At 41.7% G+C, this 22516-nt stretch overlaps 1 protein-coding gene across 1 annotated transcript; it reads left to right on the forward strand.

Moving 5' to 3' along the window:
• Positions 1–2876: 2876 nt before the first annotated feature.
• LOC124631421 (integrin alpha-5-like) lies at positions 2877–22429 on the forward strand. Its single transcript, XM_047165801.1, has 25 exons — positions 2877–3117; positions 3747–3920; positions 4490–4618; positions 5145–5209; positions 5400–5556; positions 6074–6262; positions 6906–6991; positions 7541–7765; positions 8097–8205; positions 14258–14473; positions 14813–14916; positions 15359–15443; positions 16080–16207; positions 17289–17370; positions 18270–18396; positions 18706–18895; positions 19231–19391; positions 19822–19897; positions 20000–20083; positions 20390–20528; positions 20941–21022; positions 21110–21233; positions 21482–21553; positions 21829–21870; positions 22199–22429. Exons 1-25 carry the CDS (start codon positions 3111–3113, stop codon positions 22286–22288), a joined length of 2943 nt encoding a protein of 980 aa, XP_047021757.1. The 5' UTR covers positions 2877–3110; the 3' UTR covers positions 22289–22429.
• Positions 22430–22516: the final 87 nt, after the last annotated feature.

Raw genomic sequence — 22516 nt, forward strand, 5'->3', positions numbered from 1 at the left:
CGCTGCAAGTACGAGCGGCGGGTGCAGTCGACAGCTGGCTTTCAAAACGCACCTTTGCTAAATTAGTGAGTTAGATGTCTGTAACACCCTACAAACATACTTCAATTTAAAACATTATTTGCTTACTCATGAATAAATGTTATCAGAATTTGTTGTTTGTCCTCATAAGTAGGTATTGTTATGGTATGCCTATTATATTTTGAAATACTTCATCTAACTAGGATTTTCCTAATTACGTTAGGGTCAAGTTCCAGTCTAATTGTTTGCAGCTGAATGCTCATCTCTTGCATGGAGCTACTGCTTATTTTACGTTCTCAAGTTCTGATTGGTCATTAGAATTTCTGGTATCTGATTTCTTGTAAAAGACTATTTAACATACAGTTTGGGTACTTCAAAATTTACAAACCATTGTCATTATCATATGCGGATACTTGAAAATGATTATGACGAAGACAGACACATTTATTTTTGTAAATATACAATAATGTTGTTACATAAGGGTATCTAACTTTATTTTTATTTTTATAATCTATTTCTACAATGTACACACTATACATATATACAAACTTAAACTACTTATCTTTATACAAAACTAAAAATAAAATACTATATACAAAATATATATAAACATAAAACATAAAATATAAAAGAGCATCGATCAGGCGTCGAAGTATTCCTCCGCATCACTGTCCTCCGGAAACGTGCCCAGAAGACTGGCTATCTAAATGATCCGCCATATTTTACCGATTGGCAAGCATAAAATAAAAATAGAATTTAGAGTCACAGGACAAGAAAATAATAATTATAGAGAAACAATAACATATAGATATGATTATAAGAGTAATTGCTAATATGTTTGCTTCGAACAATAGTGTACAAGTGTTCGATGAAGGTTTAAATGAGGAAAATAAATGTAATCCCATTGGATTGCAGCACGGTTGTCCCTAAGGTAGGTAAAACAAAAAAACTGGCCAAGTGCGAGTCGGACTTGCGCACGAAGGGTTCCGTACCAATAATTATAGAACGGACAAAAAAATCACGGACGAACAGAGGAGCGAAACTAATAGGGTCCCGTTTTACCCTTTGGGTACGTACGGTATACTTAATGTCTTGTAGATTTGACACTGAATTGAACTCGAGAACAAGTAGTTGCTATAGCATGTTCGGAGTTGACAATCTTAAAGCAGTAAAACTTTTTTTTGAATGTGACTTCGCAAAATTATTCTTTTTTCCAAGAGTATCTTGGACACCAATGAAGCATTTGATTGAGCAAACATCTTGGAGAATTCAGTCTGAAATCACCAATCTGCATTGAGCAAGCGTGCTTAACACTCGTACTTACTCTATATGAGAAGAGGCCTGCACTCTATACTACTACTACGTTCGTGTTTGCTTGCTCCGCCCCGTTGATCTTGAATAGACGACATTTCGTTTTCCTAATACGAGAAATCTTGAAGGAATTTTCTTTCAACAGCTTGGAGTTAATCTGAGTTTAAAAATTTCAAGTGGCAAAGGATGCTATACTACGCACATACGAAAACTGTGTATTTCTGCAATAGTGCTCTCGCACACTGGTCGAACGTTGGTCCGGTGGACGAAAAAAAAAATGTTTTTCATTGATGTTGTGAATTCAACCAAAGTTTTTAGGCGGTTGATCGTTGTTACATGCACGCACACTCCCATACCCGCGCTTAAACTATCGTGGGCCCGATCAAACTATCGGTCGACTAAAAAATCGGCAGTGTATTTGTACTCACAAATGAAAAGTATGATTTTTAAAGAGAACATATTAAGAGTATCTAACAAAGTTTTGTAAGTATACACCGGTATACACACATTTCAAAATGACTTGTTAAATCGGAATTCTGTTACTATTTAATCTGTTTGTGTTCAAGCCATAAGAATAGTGTATTTGTTTAATTTTCCTCATTAATAATGACAAAGGTAACATAAATAATACATATGAAAGACGTACATTGTTTGAGATTTCCTTATGGTGTGTCATTGGGATTTTATTTAACACCATTATTGGGGAACGAAATACCGATTTTACCTTAAATTTTGTTGTAAGCTTATAGCATATAGTCAATAAATAGATTCATAATCAAAGTTCAACATTTTTACATTAGCATTTTTGCAGGTACAGCGCAAATCTACCTCTTCGCAGCAAAAACACGTAAGAAGCGGTGAATGGTAGGCGTTTTGGGAATGGTGGACGTTCATAAAGTGCCAAGTTTGAATAAACGATTATTGATTTGACTGATAAAATCTATTTTGATTGGTTTAATTTAAAATAATGACGTTCAGACCTATTAACGACCACGGCGGCTCTACATTCGACCAATAATAGTTACACACCCTTTCTGTCTGTCGCGCTTTCATACTGAAACTATGAATGCATATTTTTGATATAATGACTCATTTCTTAGTAGGTTTAGACTATATATCGGGTGTGTCGTTCACAGTCACATTAAATGAAATGCGTTAATATATGTCGATTAAAACAAAGAAAAAAGAAAAATACGTAAAAATAAAAAAATGCATTTTTCAAACAAAGTAGGTAAATAGAATAAAAAATGAGCGAAAATTAGACCATTTAAAAGTCAGTCATTACAAACAACTGAAATTCTCTCTTGAAAACTGACAGCTGTCAACTGATCAAAACATTCGATACTCCTAACTTTATCTCAACTTTTCAGCTGATGTAAATTATAAAAACGAAAAAAGACTCCTGTGGTTAAACTAGTGAATGGATTAGGTTATTTTTTTACAAGTCGCCATAGAATATCATAAAGTATATACGATAGGATTTAATGTGATTATGAACGACACACCATGTATATGCTTATCACACAAAATGCGACTATACCGGGAATCAAACCTGGGACTCTTTGATTGGTCATTGCGTCAAACAGGTAAATGATCTATTTACCGACAGTCTTTTTATGGCATTATGGTAGAAATCACCATATTACATATATTTTCCTTATAACAAAGCAGTTTCAATTATAATGTTTGACGAACCAGTTCATTGTGAATTATTAAGGGATAATTATTAGTTATTTAGTGAGTGTTTTATTGAACTGAGGAGTGAGGAGTTACACTTGAAAATGTGTGGTGAGTGTCAATTTTTTTTTATTACATCGTAATAGGGATTAAGACATATATAGACCAATACATAAATACCTATTGAAAAGTATAGCATATTGCTGGGGAGTTTATTTCACCACTTCCTCTTCCCAGTAAAAACATTTCAAAGTGTTGTGGAAGTGGTGAAGGGCGGGCGTTTTGGAGATTGTCTTTTGTTTTGACCTTCGAAAACTGCTAATTTTCAGACTACTTTGACTTTTTATTATATAACAAATACCAAATGTACCAGTACCAGAGTGTGTAAACAGTATCATATTTGATGTGCATGACCATTACCTACAGGTTAAACAGCATGACCATACAAGGAAGTAGGACAGTGTACTACATTAATAGCTTTCTGTATGGCTTGTAGTCTGTCTTTTACAAAATCAAGTATGTTTCGTTTAGTATTTTGTCTCTTTAATAATAATAATTTGCGATTCGAGGTTAAGTGCGGACATTAAGTTTTGTTTTGAAGATTATTGTTTGTCGATTCCTTTGCTATACGTAAGTGTATGTAAATATATATTAACGCAATAAATACTGTGTAACCCTAAAACTGTATCGATTGAACCGTTATGGCGCCAAAGTGATGCATTGAAACCTTGAAATTCCAGGAATTAAAATGCTGGCTGTGCTATCTATGCTGCAATCATTGCAATATGCAGCGTGCATATTCTTCCACGAACCTTCGGCAGTTATAGTTGCACCATATGAAGCTTCGAGTACACCAGATTTGTACACAGACTTTGGATTTACCCTGTCTTTCTCTAACTCATCAAAAACAATAGGTATGTTGTGAAAGTTTATTTTTTTCTCATGTTGCTGGACTGTTGGCTGTACCACGAATTACTGTACGGTCCTGGTATACAATGGCTCTAGAAGAAACAGTGATTTGGTTTGCTCAGTAAATAGAGTCTGATGATTTCCGATCTTCAAAAGATTTGAAAGTTTTAGAATAGGATTGAATGGAAAACGATTGAGGTCATACATGTTTATATCTTTGTTATTTATACGTATACACATCACTTCTATACATAAGTATAATCTAGATGCATGTACACCCTTTACTATCCGTCGCCAATATCTTGTACAGGTGAACTCCAGCCAAAGATTGTGTGGAAGCAATTTCTTTCCGCCATATTTGTACCTCTCTTTTTGTTTATCTGTGTTGTTAATTATTACTATGGTATACAATAAAGAATATTTTATCTATATTTCCCTTGTTTTCTATGAAAAAACAGGTTATCTACAGCCGTTTAAAAGGGATCTTTTATTTAAAACATTTTTTAATATGATTTTAAGTATTTTCTTGATTATGATATGAGCGACGATATAATGAGAACTTGTACGTTTTCAGTGATTGGTGCCCCAACAATGGATCACATAGGCAAGGTGTATGGATGTGAAACGAGGTTCGCTGCCATCGACATCAAAATGGAGTGTGACGAAAGAATCATGCCATTTGACTGGCAAGAAGAACATCTTGGTAATCTCAATTTAAATGTTCATGATACTATGTCACAAACATTTGGATTTAATTCCAAACTTGAAAAAAAAAAACAATCAAGGTTTTAGTCGGTCTGATACCGAACAAATACCTGATCTTTGTTACGTGTGTACTTCCATTCATCTACATACTGATTTATGAGCCCTAAAACTATCGGCCGACCAAAAGTTTGTCGTGTGCGAGCGGTTATTATGTACTACTAGCTTCCGCCAGCGGCTTCACCCGCGTGGTGTGTTGATAAAAAGTAGCCTATGTGTTAATCCAGGGTATCACCTATCTACATACCAAATTTAAATCAAATCGGTCCAGCCGTTTTTGCGTGATTGAATAACAAACATACATCCATACATTCTCACAAACTTTCACATTTATAATATAAGTATGTAAGTATGTACTATTGTATATGGTGCTATATACTATTTCTCGGATTTGCCTACATCTCGCGGGAAACCGAAGACAAACGACGAGATTTTTTATATATTTTAAGATTTACTTTACATTTTAGACATGTTTCCAAATCAACGCTATTATTTGGGCGGCTCCGTTGCTACTACTTCTAAATATATTTTTGTAAGTATGACTGTTTTAAGTACTACTATTATTTCCTCCTATTAATCAAATTAGGGACATTGGAGGTAATGCACCTATTTTTATTATTAATTTTATGATACACTCATTTTTCCATGTACTTGTAATATGGTGATTGAAGTATGTAGTTACATTAGACACACTGATTTATTACTATAATATTATTTTCCAGGCGTGTGCGCCACTATGGACGCAAGCAGAACGCATGTCTGATGGTCTTAAAGGTGACGCATTTGGTACATGTTTGGTAAAAGACGAAGTCGATACTCATCAGTACCGAGGAATATTTGAGCAACACTTGAAACAACCGACAAAGTTTATCGACTATAGTAAGTTTTTAAGCTCTCCTAACTAGGTATAATATTTTAATAAGAAGCTCTTGACTAACAGAAATACTAGCTTTTGCCAGCAATTTCACCCGTATTCTATAAGAACCTCTATACGAGCCCGGATAAAATGTCTCCAAAATGTGTCCTCGATAAATGGGCTTTTTAACACCGAAAGAATTTTTCAAATCGGACCAGTTCCTGAGATTAGCGCGTTCAGGCAAACAAACAAACTCTTCAGCTTTATATTATTGTTATTGAATAGATTATAGATAAGGTTAAGCAATGTCGTGCTCGTGGTCGACTATCATTTAAATATCACATCGACATGTCGGTCATCCTTTACAAGTCTTTATAGGGGATATTAACGCCTGGGTAACTGGGTTGAGAAGATCAGTTATGCGCTCGCTTTCTGCAAAAGTCTGATGGTATTTATCTACACCGGGTTAAAAAAAAAGGTTTTTGGAGATTATGATGATAGGTAGATACATAAACCTTAGATAAAATAAACCTTTTTCAGAACTATTCAGTGGTGGAACTGGTTGGTCCACGCTGGTTGATGAGGAGAATGACCTGCTGATAATAGTAAAAACATCGTTGACTGGAGATATCGTATATGTTCCTGTATCAGAACCTTTGAACCCAGTGAAATCGATGATGAACAAAAACAAAGCTGTACAGAAGAGCTTGGGAGCCTATTGGAACTTAGGTAATGTAAACATTATTCCTTACATTTAACACTATACAAGGTGTTGATTTGCATTTATGCCATATTTCACGAGGAGGACATAGAATACGTAAATAATCGATTGGAATTACAGTAGACGAGAAATAGCTAATATGCACAGCTTTTTTTGTCATTGTAATGTAGTAGTATTTCTGAAGTAATCCAATTTTTTGAATGAAATTTATTATGAATGATCGTTGCATATGCTTTGTGTTTGCGTTTGTGTGAGGGCGCAGCACGGTTTTAAGGCCAGTAGCACACGCGGCATGTTTAAATACGGCTACATGATATCAACGGAGTTCCGAAAAAAAAATTAAAAAAAAAATTACGTACTAATTTTTTGTTGATTTGGGTCGAGAATCATTAGCATAATTACGTCATTGAATACAGCACGTATGCAAATAAACAGCTTGTATGCAGTTAACTGAATGACTGATCTCTCATCAGTAGTGTCATATTATTACCGGACTACGAGAGTAAGGGAATAGACAAATTCCTTGAAAACTTTTGTAATATGTCCTGTCCTGTTTAATTTCCTTCGAGAACTGGAGAACTGAAAATCGGTTCAAAATCAACCTGGATGCTATTATAGTTTTTCAGCAATATTAATTGGTTGTTTTTCCAGGATATGGTATCACTTCTGGAAAGTTTTTCTCAAAAGGTACAACACATTACGCGTTCAGTATGACAGAGAAAAATATGGAAGGAGCTGTAAGTATTTCAAAACCCTAATATTTAGGTATAAATGCAAAAGTAATTTTAAAACTGTTTCGTTTATTTTATTTACAACCAAAATATGTAAAATAGGTAGATTTATAAACAAGGTTTTACAAAAAATATTATAGAAGATGTATTTACACTAAAACTAAAAAGCTTCAAAAAAAATAAATTGAACAATGTACAAATACTTTTTGATGATGGTGGGACTTTTATTCTTAAAAAAAAATATCAAATTTTCATGTTACTTTGGACCGAACTATACCCGTCTTACCACAAAAACTTTTTAACGTCAGTTTAAGCCTTGTCTAATAAAATGTCAAATTATGACGTTGACATATGGTTCATTTTGGAGCCACATTTTTTTTAGACAGGTGTAAAACAGGCGTTAAAGTTTTTGTAGTAAGGCCATATTTATTTATGGCGTTATACCTATTAACAATAATTATACACTATGATTAACAACAATACTATATCTATTAACAATAATTATACACTATGATTAACAACAATACTATATCTACTCTTTTTTTTTCTTTTTAGATATCCTTTTTAAAGTACGAGCATAAGCTTTTGTCCCTTTTGAAAGACAAAAAGAAACTAGTGAGAATAGACAGTAGGCATACAGCAGTAATGTTCGGCACAACTTTGAGTGCAGCTGACCTTAACTTGGATGGACTGGATGAACTGTTAGTGGGTGCGCCTGCACATTACGATGAAGAGACATTCGAGTGTGGAGCTGTGCATATCTATTTGGGCGGTGATATGGTTTGTTACTCGTATTTTGTGAAGTTCAATTTTATATTAGAGATTAGTTCAGTGCTGCCATTTTAAATATGTAAATTACCGAGTAAAATGGGAGTTAACTGCTTTATTAGAGGACAATAGAAAATCAATTCTGTCTCGCGTGGATCCCGCACCGCACACAGGGGGTTAAAAATCAAAGGACTATCTTCAAACACAAGAGCGTAGCTGCCTGTCACTTGTGGTTAGAAATATGCACCTTTTTTGAGCTGTAGATGACTGAAAATTCAGTTTCCTAATTCTGACCTAAATGCATTGCTTGCGCGGTGCTTATTATTATATATATTTTTTACAGTCTACCATCACCAGTTTGAATAGAGTACGAACAATTTTAGGAAGTTCTGAATTCGGACGCTTTGGCACTGCCATTGCAAGTATGGACATTGACGGAGATAGCAAACGAGGTAGGTATTTCTTTACTTTATAAATATTCAGAGTGATGATCATAACTTACTGAAGCTACGTCAGAAATTCAATAATTAAACAGATCTTCTATCAGACCTCAGATCATTTCGAAAAACAACATTAAAAGATAGATAGGTATATAAAGATTGGGGGTCCCCCCACAGCGTTGACTTCCACGTAGTGACCCCTGGGCAACGCCGTGCCTGACCACCGTAACGGAGTGGCAGGCCGGCGGCAAACGAACGCTGTGCGTCGAAACATCTTCAACAGTCTTGCGTTTCGATATTGTGGGTGGCAATGCCACGTCCTGTGAGGGCCGCCTCCGGGCGCTGTCTCCGCAAAGGCCCTTCTCAGGGCCAACCCAAAGGCCCTTCTCAGGGCCAACCCAAAGGCCCTTCTCAGGGCCAATCTCGAGATGCTTCGGCATCAGAGACCAGCCGCGCACCATCCGCGGTCAGTCTCATGAGAGGTAGTGACCTCGTGTCGACCGACTTGTCCGACACGGAGTCACAAATAAGTGGAACGAGCGGCGTTGCAACCCGCCGTACGAGGAAGAGGGCCTTCCTCAAGCGGGGATCCGGAGGCTCTTCCGAGGACGCAGCCGAGAAGCCCGCGAAGAGGGCGGTATTGGAAGACGACGACCGGCCAAGCAGAGCCAGGGCCAGCCACGACGCCTCCAGTGTCCTTTACGCGGACCACTCCGTGGAGGAAATGGAGCGCATGGCTCTGGAGGATCAGATGGAGATCCTAGAGGTCGCCTCCAAGTCCTCCAACTTGAAGGGGACCTTCCAGAAGGCCCTAAAATGCCGGGCAGCGAGCTTGCTCGGCATTGTAAAGGAGTTGGCGAAGCGCACCACCTCCGATGAGACGCGGCAACTTCAGGCGAAGGTGGATCGCCTGCAGAAAGAGGTGTCCGCGTTGCACGCGCGCGTTGCCGAGCCCACGACTCGGCCCGAGGGGACGTCGGAAGGTACAGCAACGATACCTGCCTCCTCTGACCTTGAGGATCTTATCCGTAAGGTTGTAATGGAGGAGAGAGCATTCACCAGGGCCTGTTTTGCCGGCATAGAGGATCGGCTCCTGCCGGAGAAGCGGTTACGCCCTCCACTCGCGGCGGATAAAGCACCTGGACGGATGCCCATCGCACCGGGGCCCTCAACGGCTCCAGACCAGTCGGAGCCCCAGGTCCTAAAGACCACCAAGGGCAAGGGAAAGGGCAAGAAAACCTCACTAGCCCCGACTACCCAGACGGTCCCTCCCGAACCGGTGAGAGAAGACCCATTACTGCCCTCCACCACCCCTTCCAACCAGCCTTGGATTAAGGTGGTAGCGAGGAAGCGGAAGGGTAAGCAGTTAGCTCCCGAGCCCCCTGCAGCCAAGCCTGCCGCTTTAGGGGACAGGAGGAGGAAGCTCGCTCCTCCTCCAAGAACCGAAGCCGTGGTGGTCACGTTGACCCCAGAGGCAGCGGAACGCGGGGAGACATACGAGTCCGTGCTGCGGCGGGCTCGTACAAACGTCGACCCTGCAGAACTTGGGGCTGGCAGAATTACGTGCCGGAAGACCCAAACGGGGGCTCGTATCTTCGAGTTCTCGGGGGCTCAACGCGGCACCAAGGCGGACCTCTTTGCGACGAAGCTCAGAGAGGCTGTCGCGGACACGGCCAAGGTGGTGAGGGCCGTTAAGTGTGTAGCTCTAGAAGTGACCGACCTCGACGACTCGGTCACGCAAGAGGAGGTGGTGGCAGCGGTTGCGGCGGCGGGGGGCTGCGCCGTCGCATCTGTCAAGGGCCGAGCCATTAGACCTGGCCGCAGGGGTATGGGCACTATGAGGTTAGAGTGCCCGGTCGTAGCTGCCAAGGCGGTTCTGGCTAAGGGCCGCCTCCCGGTCGGGTTTAGCTCGGGTGGGGTCCGAGTGCTTGAGGATGCGCCGATGCGCTGTTTCAAGTGCCTCGGCATCGGACACACCCGGCCTCTCTGCCCGTCCACTGCCGAGCGTGGGGAACTATGCTTCCGCTGCGGAAAAGAGGGACATAGGTTGGCCAGCTGCGAGGCTGCCACCATGCATTGCGCAGTATGCGCTGCCAATGGTCGTCCATCCGACCACGTAATGGCGGGCAAGGAATGCCGACCGCCACCGAAGAAGGGCAAACTGCAGGCGCCGGTGCGGCCTGCTGCTGCCGCCACCTCTGAAACTCCAGTTCCAGTGCCGGCAACCGAGGGAAGCGCGATGAACACCGACTGATGGCTGGGCATCGACGACGTGTTCTTCAAGCGAACATCAACCACTGCAGAGCAGCCCAGAGCCTGCTGGTTCAAACCTTTGCGGAGTGGTTGGTGGACGTGGCGGTTGTTGCCGAGCCGTACTCTGTCCCTCGCAGCTGGCTGGGAGACGACAACGGCTTAGTTGCTTTGGTAGCACGGTCTTCCACGGATTCCCCCTCCCTCTCACTCTTAGAGAGGGGACCGGGATACGTGGCTGCCGCGTGGGGTGACATAGCCCTAATAGGGGTGTATTTCTCCCCAAACCGCCCTCTCACGGACTTCGAGAACTTTCTCGAAGTGCTCGCCAGGGTGGCAAGCGGAGTGGTGCAGCAACGGGTGTTGGTCTTAGGCGACTTTAACGCCAAGTCGGCAATATGGGGTAACCCAACCACCAATGCCCGAGGACGAGAGGTGGAAACCTGGTCCGTGTCATCCGGTCTGTCCCTCCTGAATAGGGGAACAGTTCACACCTGCGTGCGGCGGCAGGGGGGCTCCATCGTGGACCTCGCCTTTGCATCCCCTTCTTTGGCGGCCTGTGTAGTGGACTGGCGGGTGGAGCTGGTGGAGACGCTATCCGACCACCGATACGTGCGGTTCGATATTTCCACCCCGGGCTCCCAGGGGACCCAGGAGGGTCGGTCGCACTTCCCACGGTGGGCGCTCTCCCGCCTAGACCGGGAGGCCGCCTCGGAGGCGGCTTTCGTCCAGGACTGGCTGTCTCCTCCTGTAATAGCCCGGGATGTGGACGCCACAGCGGTCCAGTTAAGGGTCTCCCTGACCGAGGTGTGCAACTCTAGCATGCCTCGGTCTCATCGTCCGCCTCCTAGACGCGCCGTTTATTGGTGGTCGGAGGAGTTGGGGGATCTTCGGGCCGCTTGTGTGGCGGCCAGGCGGGCCTACACAAGAAGTCGGCGGCGGCGCCTTCGCGACCTCGACAACGAGGACCGCCTCTATGCAACCTACATAGAGGCCAAGTCGACGCTGACGGCGCAAATGGGCACAGCCCAGGATCGCGCAAGGGCGGAGATGCTTGAGGGCTTGGACATTGATCCCTTTGGGAGGCCCTACAAAGCGGCACGCAATAAACTGCGCCCGTACGGTCCCCCAGTTGCCGAGACCCTCGAGCCGTCGTTGCTGGATGGGGTGGTCCAGTCCCTGTTTCCGCGCAGGGACAACTTCACTCCACCAGTGATGAGCGCCTCGCAGGGTACGGCTCCATCGGCCGAGGAGGTCCCGCCGGTTACGGAGGACGAGGTAGAGAAGGCAGCTTTCTGCCTGAGGGGGAAAAAGACCGCCCCAGGTCCGGACGGCGTCCCCGCAAAGGTGGTGGCCATCGCCACCTCCCAGATGGGAGAAAGGTTTCGGGACCTATTCAGTGCGTGCCTGACGTGTGAGAGGTTCCCAAAGCCATGGAAGGAGGGCCAATTGTGCCTTCTTCGGAAGGAAGGGCGGCCGGTGGACTCCCCATCGGCATACCGACCCATCGTTTTACTGGATGAGGTCGGTAAAATGTTCGAGAGGATCCTCGCTGCCCGTATCACCAGACATCTGGGCACAATCGGCCCGGATCTAGCGGACGCTCAGTTCGGTTTTCGAGCTGAGCGTTCGACAGTTGATGCCCTGTCCCGACTCAAGGGCCAGGTGAGGGAGGCAATGGATGCGGGAGATGGACTGCTGGCTGTGTCATTCGACATAGCCAATGCCTTCAATTCAATTCCCCACTCCACCATACTGGAGGCCCTTCGCTTTCATGGGGTGCCTCCATATTTGCGGGGACTATTGGCGGACTACCTGAAGGACCGTACAGTCCTCCTTGTGGACAAGTCGGGCCAGCTCCGACGTTACGCCGTCGAGTCCGGTGTCCCACAGGGTTCAGTTCTAGGGCCACTTCTGTGGAACATCGGATTCGACTGGCTTTTGCGGGGCAACCTCCCACGTGGCACGTCTGTCATCTGCTATGCAGACGACACCCTCCTGACGGCCAGGGGGAGAAACTTTGGAGAGGCAGCCAGCTTGGCCTCGGCGGGCGGTTCTCAAGTGGTGGACAGAATCTCCCGCCTAGGGCTGACGGTGGCGCTGCACAAGACCGAGGCCGTGTTCTTCCATGGCCCTCGGCAGCACCAACCGCCCGACGCCCATATCCATGTGGAGGGTGTCCGCATCGGGGTGCAGCCCCAGATGAAATATCTGGGCATAGTGCTCGACAGTAAGTGGTGCTTCAGAGCACACTTCAGCGGCCTGTCGACGCGCTTGATGAGGACCGCGGGCGCCCTCTCATGGCTCCTCCCAAACATCGGGAGACCCGGCGACCAATGCCGACGACTATACGCCGGCATACTCAAAAGTATGGCACTGTACGGGGCCCCAATCTGGGCAGACTCACTGTGCAGTAGGGTGAACGCCGCTGCCATCCGCAGGCCACAAAGGGCCATTGCACAGCGGGTGTCGAGGGCGTACCGCACGGTGAGCTTCGCGGCGGCGTGCGTTCTGGCGGGAACTCCTCCCTGGGAGCTCGAGGCTTGGGTGCTCGCCAGAGTGTACGACTGGACGGCGGAGCAGAAGGCGCTAAACCGGCGCCCAGACCCGACAGAAAAGGAAGAGGTGCGTGAGGAGGCAAGGGAGGCAATAACTCTACACTGGGCCGAAGATCTTGCCTCGGCAACGTATGGTCGCTGGACGCTGGATGCCATCGGGCCTGTCCTGAACGGATGGCTCGATCGGCGGCATGGGTGCCTTTCGATGCGTCTGGTGCAGGTGCTGTCCGGACATGGCTGCTTCGGATCGTACCTGCATCGGATTGGGAGGGAGGCGACCCCACAGTGTCACCACTGCGAAGCCACGGAGGATACGGCAGAGCACACACTCCAGGTGTGCCCATCGTGGGCTGAACCCCGCCGCGCCCTGATGGCAGTGGTCGGGAACGATCTCTCGCTTCCCAGCGTGATTGCTGCCATGCTGGGAGGTGAAGAGACATGGGAAGCGGTAGCCTCCTTCTGTGAAGACATCGTGTCCCAGAAGGAAGCTGCGGAGCGCATGCGGGAGAACGATCCTCTCGCGGTGCCGCTCCGTAGACGAAGAAGGGGCAGAAGACGGCGAATACAACCTCCGTCCCCATCCGCCCTGGGGGGTGATCAGCGGGCGACAGGCGCGGGGGCGCCACCGCCTGCATCACAAGGATCAACCCCTGCGCTCCGGCCATTATAAGGATCCATCCCCACTAGGGGGAGGAATGAGGGGCCTGCCGTAAGGCGGGCAATCGCCGGTGGGGGACTGGATGCCATAGATTCCCAGACCCCCTCCACTCAGGCGAGGTCGGAGTGCCGCTGGGCCTTTTTAGTGGGTATACCGGGAACGTTTTTACCGGGGAGTCCCACATACCCCTCTCCCGTCCCCCGACGGGAAGGGGATGCGTAATAGCATTTTTAGCCCAGCGACAACAAAAAAAAAAAAAAAAAAAAAAAGGTATATAAAGATTAGTATCTTTGAAGAGACAGAAAGTTAATCTAATAATGTCAATCCACAGTTCTTAAAAAAAACGAGACTGTATCCGTTCTTAGACTGTGTTTAAACCAAACTGACTGTCAGCCGCCGAATCTGACCAGCCTCACTCACTCAATGTCAGCGTCTACGCATAGCGTAATAAATAACGTATCGTCGGTTAGGTGTGAACGAAAAATATGAATGGAACTGCGTAACGTTCGTTCACTTTCGGCTGCTGTCAGTCGGTTTGGTTTGAACACAGCCTTACCCGAAAGTTGTTTACCTCTTCCTATCATTCTTTTGTTTCTAGAACTGGTAATAAGTGCCCCATACGAGGATGATGGATTAGGAACCATCTATATACTCTCTGGTTATGAGGTTTACCACGCCCTGATGAAGTCCAAGGTCTTCAAGAGTATCCATCTATCTGAGTTGAAGATGACACAGAGAGTACAGAAGAAACCGTTCAGGAATCTTGGATTTAGCCTGCAATTTGTCGATGATGTTGATTTTAATGGTTGTAACGGTAAGACATAGCTTAGTAAAAATACGGAACTTAAGTTTTTATACAATTTAAAAAGTCGCTGTTGATTGAGACAGCAAGTTTGAGCAATAAATACTTGTTTTATACCATTATTAGGTGGCAATAAATCCATAAAATGTACTTACTTCGAAAATCGGACAATTATTGTGTATACAGATTTAACTTATCTTCATATAGAGTGCGCTGCATGTTTTAATCACCTAATAAGTTCTAATATCAGAGATTTTTCAAATCTACCTAACGCTATTGGACGTGGAATTATAACAACGACTGCTACTGTGTATGTAGCAGTCATTCATAACCTGTCTTGTTTTTTTATAGAACTGGTGGCAGGTGCTCCCGGCGGCGGTCGGGGGAGAGCGCTGGTGTTCAAATGCTTTCAAACAATCAACGTGACCATATCTAGTGAGGTCGTTGGTGAACAGGTAACCACACACTTTGTAGGCAGTATGTATGTTTCGGTTAAACCCCTAAGTGCTGCTACTCAATATTTAATATTGGTACATGATGTAGCCTTCATCAAATCGAAAACCCGTAGCTCTAATCTAATCGATGAGAATTAGGTTACACCTAACTGTTTGGGTATGCGGTTGCACCTAGGTGTAGCCGCTATCATGAAGGCCATCTATCCATCTAGTTTTTATAGAAGATAAGAAGATAAGAGGAAACATTTAAGTGTAGTCATTGCCATACATTCGGACATTAGCCATAAGACTGAATGTAATTAAGGTGAAAAATCACTGCGCAATCTATATGACAGCTACGCTGACCTACTTGAATCGATTCTACCAATTGTGTGACCAAACTAAAAATCTTATGCTACTCATTGCCACGAGGAGTATATTTTTTATTCTTCTTATCTTGCAGATAGTAAGAGAACAGGACACAAATTTTACCGTGAAAGTATGCGCCCGAGTACAACTTAAAAATGATCCAAAGAATATTGTTGGAAGTAAGTAACTTTTGATATGGGCAATCATAATCCATCCAGGATATGCCATCGTATTTATTTATTACTTTGACTATGTATACCTCATTATAATAATTCTTCAAATCTCCGTGCATTCGTGTACACTAAAATTTTGTCAAATATAATTATTACTTACCTGTAATTTTGTAATAATCTACTGATAAACTTCTTTAAGCCTTATAGCGTCCGTATCGTTTCTAGACTGTAAGGCGATTATCACACGGTACCGCGCACCGCGACGGAGGGCGGTGGTGCTCGACCAAAAGAGCACCGCTCGAACGCGCGGTCAGGCGGTGTACGTGTGTTAGGCATCAACGGATTTAATACAGGTCAATGCGACACTCATGTCGGATCGGATGTGAAGCGGATCTCAATCCGCTTCAGCGCCTACCGCGGCGGTGCGCGGTGCCGTGTGTTAATCGTCTAAAATGTATCACCTTCTTAACATATGGAATGCTAATAAACAATTGAGTATTGATTTATTGGCCGTCTCTTTTTGCAACCACTGCACCAACAAATTAGTTCCTTCTATACTTGGCTAAAACTACATGGAAAAATTAGTTGATACTTGGCTGAAACTGAGTGAAAACAGTTTATAATATAATGTTCCTGTTTCAGACATAACCGTCGTGAACAGTATTATAGGCGAAGCCACGTATATTCCTAAGCCGAAGTTTGTAATAGACTTGACGTGCTTCGACTGTCAGAGAGACCAATTGCATTGTGAATTTGTTACTGTGGAATTGGTGAGTGATTTAATGTGATATAGAGGTATACTAATATTTAATTGTAAAACAGAGTTTGTTTGTTTGCTTGAATGTGCTGATTTCGGGAACTACTGTCCCAATTTTCTCGAGGAAGGCTGTAGGCTACTTTTTTATCTGGGTCCAGAAATAGTTCTCCTAGGACGCGGACAAAACCGCTGGGGTAGCTACTTGTAAGATATTACTTTATTACAGTTATAAAGAATTTATATATACTTAACAATTTATTTATAATAGTGAAAACAATTTCTATTTCTATCCTGGCAATTGCAATTTCAAAACAAAAGATTCAAAGTTCTTTATTAGGCTCCTTGCACACGGAAGACTTGTATGAAAATGACGCTCGCATTACCCTCATCTTTGCGTATTATAATTACAAATTATGCGCGTATTACAAATGGGTTTTATTACCGATTTTGTATTACTTAACACTTGATGTAAGTGAGTTACTCGCATTCAATTGTTTTCCGATATCTTTATTTTATGTGCCTCTCCCAAAGATATCAAATAGTCGTAGAATTAATTTGTGCCATCGATATAAGAAATATAAAATCTCGATAAGTATGTTGGTATGGTGTTATTCTAATTTTCGTCTTCATGATTTCCTATCGGGCTATGAGAGTGAGAAAATAGTGCACTTGTGTTCACTATATTTTGCGTGGCTGGCTGATCTCCTTACATGAGAACAACTGCCGTGGCTAACAATAACAAAAATAAAAATTCGTGGTTTAAGTAACTATATAACCATCAGCTTCGGACTAATATGCCTTTGTTCCTTCTGGTGGTGACGGCAACCCATACCCTCTTCATCGTTATCATCATCTCAGCCATACCTGTTGGAGCGTCTTCCGGCGCGGTCGTCTGTCATCTGTCCACCTTGTTGGTGGACGTCCTACGCTGCGCTTGCTAGTCCGTGGTCTCCACTCCAGCACTTTTCGACCCCTTCGGCCATCTGCTCTGCGAGCAATATGGCCTGCCCATTGCCACTTCAACTTGCTAATCATATAATTACATACCCTCTTACACAAAACAAATGCTACACAATATTTTATTTATTTTGCAGAAAGACAAGGAGCCGAGATACTACACATTTACATCGAAAGCAGAACTTCAAAATTATCACATTAATAACAGAGACAGCACTGGTAATGATATACTTCTATTTCAATATTATACATTTGAAAATAACTTTGTCCATCAGTTGGTCCATGCCATACCAGATGAGTAGATTAAAATTTTTTGGTACACATATAGTTCAGAACTTGAGAAAGGAAATAGGTTTTATAATATAAACGGCTATACAGAAAGTAGTTCTCTTGGGACACGGGTCGAAAAAGTGTAGGTAATTCCAATGTATGATTTAGCTTACTAAAGCTAATCAGGACTTACCAGTGTTTGCTTACATGAAGGTTAAGCAAAACTACTTACCTCTATATGAAGAGGAATTACAACTATTACTTTTGAACAAAAAACTACACACGTTTGCAATCGCAAAAAAGTTTTTACTACCTAAACACGGCAATTTAAGTACTAGCTGTTTTCGCGGTTCCACTCGCGTCTTGATCAAAATAATTTCTGCATCCGGATAAAGAGTATTCCGTTCAATATTCTTTCTGACTTCTTACCTTTATTAAAATGAGTTCAAATAGTGTAGTTTTGAAAGTGCGACAAACTGACAGATATTTATAGGTATATTTATAAGGATTGACGACCTCGATGGCGCAATGGTCATCATGCCGGACCGCCGAACCTGAGGTCCCGGGTTCGATTCCCGGTTCGGTCGACATTTGTGTGATGAGCATGCTTGTTGGCCGTGGTCTGGGTGTTATAATATGTATTTATAAATATGTATATATGTAGCTATATGTAGTTTATCAGTTGTGTTAGCACCCATAACACAAGTTAATAAATAACTTACCATGGGGTTAACCGACCGTGTGTGAAAAAGGTGTCCCGACAATGTCCCTTCATAAGTTGTCCCTTCATAAGTAATCATTTATTTACAGTTTACTATGATCAAATAATTCTGATTGTATTTCCATAGAATTTAATACCACATGGGTAGTGACAAATCAACATAGTAAATTAGAAAACAGCATAGGGGTTTCAAGACACTGTAAGGGCAATGACTGCATACCAAAGCTATCTATGGATATCATATGGAATGGCAGGTAAGATCCATCGTCATACCATCGACACCTATTGATTGATTCACCCGTGCATCGGAGAGCACGTCAATGTCGATCCTGCGCCTAATCTCTCTCCAGTCGTGTCGGATTGCCGACCTATCAGGCTGTGAAAGTGAAGGAATAGTGAGTGCACTTGTGTCTACGCAAATACTTGTGTACTATATGTCCTGCGCAGCTAGCTGATCTTCTTATATAAGAACAGCCGTGGTGGCCGAAATCGGCCTTGGGTGCATTATTATTAATTTTTCAGTAATTGATTTCAGCCCATATAAAAGTAAAATTTCCTTTCAGCAAAACATACCTTCTCGGTTCTTCTGCAAATGAGACGGTGACGATACGAGTCCGTAACGATGGCAACGCGTCGTACGAGTCGTGCGTTTGGCTGCGCGTGAGTGGAGCACCCTTAGGCCTTGGAAAGTGTGATAATTATAATGGAGGGTATAGGTGCGATTTGAACAAGCCTTTGAAAAGAGAAACTCAGGTAAATAATAATAATCAATTATATGAAGTTAAAACCAATTAAGTATCTATAGGTAAACCTAGTGAAAAAAAGGAGAGAGACAGTTTCACTTCCAATCTAACTGGATGCGACCAAATACCAGTGTTTTGAATGGAACGACTGCCTATTTGAGCCCCTAAACTCAAATAACTTGATTTACCGTTAAGACTGATTGTAAGACTTTCTGGTTTCTATATAACCTCCAGTGACGACTACCAAAGACAAATGACAGCCGGGATTCCTAATTTCGATTTTCAAATCGTGCCTTCATATTATCATTTGCACTCCTTTAAATGAATCCTTATTTTATTTTGCAGCAAGATATAAACCTTATTCTAAACATGACGACACCCACAAACATGTATAAAGAACTTCTTGTCGACGCGTATTTATATGAAAACTGCAACCAAAAGAGTATACAGGAAAAAACATTACAAATACCTTTTACACTGACTTCAGAAGGCATCTCTATTAATCAGTGGGTATTTAAAATAATAAGGAATTCAAACTAGCGGATTTTAAGCTCGGTTTTTCATAGCGACAACGCTGGCTTCGTGCTGACAGAAAACAATTGACAACAGACTACAAAAATGACGTTAAAAACCGTGTGTCAATTTTTGGCGCTGGTAATAATTCGTTTGTGTACCTACGCGTAGTTATGCAACAGATGAAAAAACCGAGTACAAAATCTGCCAGTGTGAAACAATGTATGAAAGCAGACTTAGTTTTACATGTCAATTTGAATGTTAGTACGTACGATTTTGTATATTAGATGACTTTTTATACATTATTTTTGGTATTTGTGACATTAATTGTACGTCATCAGACCACAGGTATATACCTACTTATACCGAATGTAGGCGGATAATGGCAAAAGCATGTACTTAATATTGTTTCTGGTTTTTCAGAAAACCACATGTTCTAAATACTACAGACAAATTAATTGCTGAAAATGCTACTATTTACGATAATCATGAGTACGTGGTAAGTTTCGATAAAATAGTTACTAGCCGTATTGATGAAATAAAGCTGTATGTATAATATTTAGCTATAACATAATTGTGTTTTTTTACTTATATTATACAGATTCGGAACAATGATCTCATAAAGTGGGAGAAAGTTCGAGCCAACTTTACAATGGAATATCGACCATATTTTTATTCATTTAAGGTTGGTTTAAAAATATGTCAATAATATTTAAGAATAAAAAATAACATGAAAATTTTAATGACTTTTTAATAAATAAATAAAATTTCTGCAATAAAGCAAAGTTTGTTGTCTCGCAAAAATGCAAATAAATGCAAAAGAAGCGTTATTTAAATAATACTGCTAAAGCCCAAGTTCTCCGACAACTATAAATTTAATTACCTATGTACTTTGAAAACTGATTACTAAAATTCATAGTGTTGTTGCAAGAAAGCTGACGCTTACTTTGTATGTTATCGGCGAAATTATTCCTAAATATTTATTTTACAGGTATCAACATCAGCGGGCGATTGTGAAAGATTCAAAAATGAGGGTTCTGATTCTATGACATACAACTGCACATTACTCATAAAACCGTATTCAACGCAAAAAATAATAGGCACTACAGAAATATTCGGTAAAAATTTAGGTAGGTGAATAAAATTGCACACCGTTTCCTTTTTGTTGTCTCAAAGTGTAAACCTTTTAAAGATTTGAAACAGTAAAGTAATTGAAATCAAGAAACCTTTTTAAACTTTACTAATGTACGTAAAACGGAGAGAAAATATTATATGATTTTGATTAAGTTAAACTATGGAATGGTTTAACAGCGCTTTCACACTAGTGGATTTTATCAAGCGTGTACTCCGGACGCAGATTCAGGTATCATCGTTTGTATTTGTAGTTGTTGTTTTTTATAACTTATAAACGGAAACGCACGGTGCCGTTTGCACGGAAAAAACGGAGTAGAAAATCCGCTTGTGCGAAAACGCTGTATTTTTGAAAGTCAATAAACTTATTTATATTTTTATCCTGCTTATTTTAACAATTTGTTTTCACAGAAAGTCTCATAAACGAGAAGCTAAATACTAAATCTATATTGACACTAGATTTGGACTCCAGAGTAACTCTGCTGAAATCCGAGTAAGTTTATACCTACATGTTTTTAACCACGCAGAAAATCCTCTAGTGTGTAAAAATGCTGTACTAATGTTATTTTTTTATTTTCAGAGCAATAAATGAAATAAAAATAGAGAGGGAGTTGACTTTGAGTAGGAATAAGCTACTCATTTCGTTGCTAGCTGTGTTCATTGCTTTAATTCTACTGGCTATTTTGATATTTGTACTTTATAAGGTAAGTTGATTCATCAAAGTCTTTTTAAAAAGTTCAAATAAATTTTTTTAACGTATTTTCATATCAATTATTAAAATCACTGTTTACTATGAATTTTCAAAGTAAACTGTCGGTTTAAGAAAACAGTCGTTTATGTTGCCTGTGAACCTGTGCCTTAGAGTTTTTTTATTTATTTTATTTATTTATACAAGTAGTTACTGGGTTTTTTAAACTGACACATCTTTTAATGAAGTGTATTTAATTCACAGTGCGGCTTCTTCTATAGAAAACAGCAACGGAATCTACTGGTAATGAAAGAAAGTATTCGCAGGAAAAGTATTGTGAGTACCCATTTATATTATTTGGTATTTAAAAAAGCAAGCAACTAGTTTTTCCTTTCAAGCAATTAATAACAGTGCTTCAGTTGTCTTGGTTACCACTTTTATCGCGAAACTCAACTCTCACTAGTTAAAAAAAAAAATCAATGCTGGATAGACCATTTATCGATGAAGACTGTATGTTATCTTTTTCTGGGTGCACGGAGTAGTTCCCACAGGACTCGGGTGTAACCGCAGATGGACGCTAGTATTGTAATAATATTATTTTTTCTTTACAGAGACAGAGTCACGTGTCTGGAACAGACGGTCCCGTCGAAGGTGTAAGTACTTTTTACTGTCGTGTTTTATCAGAATATAACAGTTTTTTTGTTGCACTTTCGATTTTGTACCGAAATTGTATGGAAAGTGGATGATAACTTTTTTCTGTTATTATAAAAGAAGGAAGGAAATCTACAATAATTACAAAAAAAAACTCGCTTAAAATAATACATTCTCCTAGATTAACATGAGCTGTATTTGATCCGCGTATTTTTAAAAAGTTTTCTCACAACGCGGGTAAATCCGTCGGAAACAGCTATCATATAGGTACATAATATCATATACGGTTCCTACAGTTTCAAAATATTAATAAATGTGTGTTTTTTTCAGTTACAAATGGATGTTGACGATGACCCATTCGATGATATTCGCCCAGTGACGACCAATGATAACGCGAATCTAGTCGATGAAAAGTTATAAAATTTAATACGTAGAAGTGGACTATATAATAATTAATATTATGAGTTTTCTTTTTTTGTGTGTTTATATGATTAATTATTATTATGCTGAAAGTCTGGTTTGCTTTAAATAAAAACAGAATTTATTTGTTTTTGGTGAAAATGTTTTTTTTTAGAAGAAGAAAATTTATTATATTCTATACTAGCTATCCATACTAGCGGATGTTTTTAGGTTCTCAATGCTAACAAA

Source organism: Helicoverpa zea, chromosome 6, assembly GCF_022581195.2.
Source record: "Helicoverpa zea isolate HzStark_Cry1AcR chromosome 6, ilHelZeax1.1, whole genome shotgun sequence".
In the NCBI taxonomy this organism is placed as follows: Eukaryota; Metazoa; Arthropoda; class Insecta; order Lepidoptera; family Noctuidae; genus Helicoverpa; species Helicoverpa zea.

Bases quoted from the DNA above. Each gene is read 5' to 3' on its own strand.
- LOC124631421 (XM_047165801.1), top strand. The intron at 3,921-4,489 runs GTATGTTGTGAA...GTACGTTTTCAG, and splicing joins TAACTCATCAAAAACAATAG to TGATTGGTGCCCCAACAATG. The intron at 7,766-8,096 runs GTTTGTTACTCG...TATTTTTTACAG, and splicing joins TCTATTTGGGCGGTGATATG to TCTACCATCACCAGTTTGAA.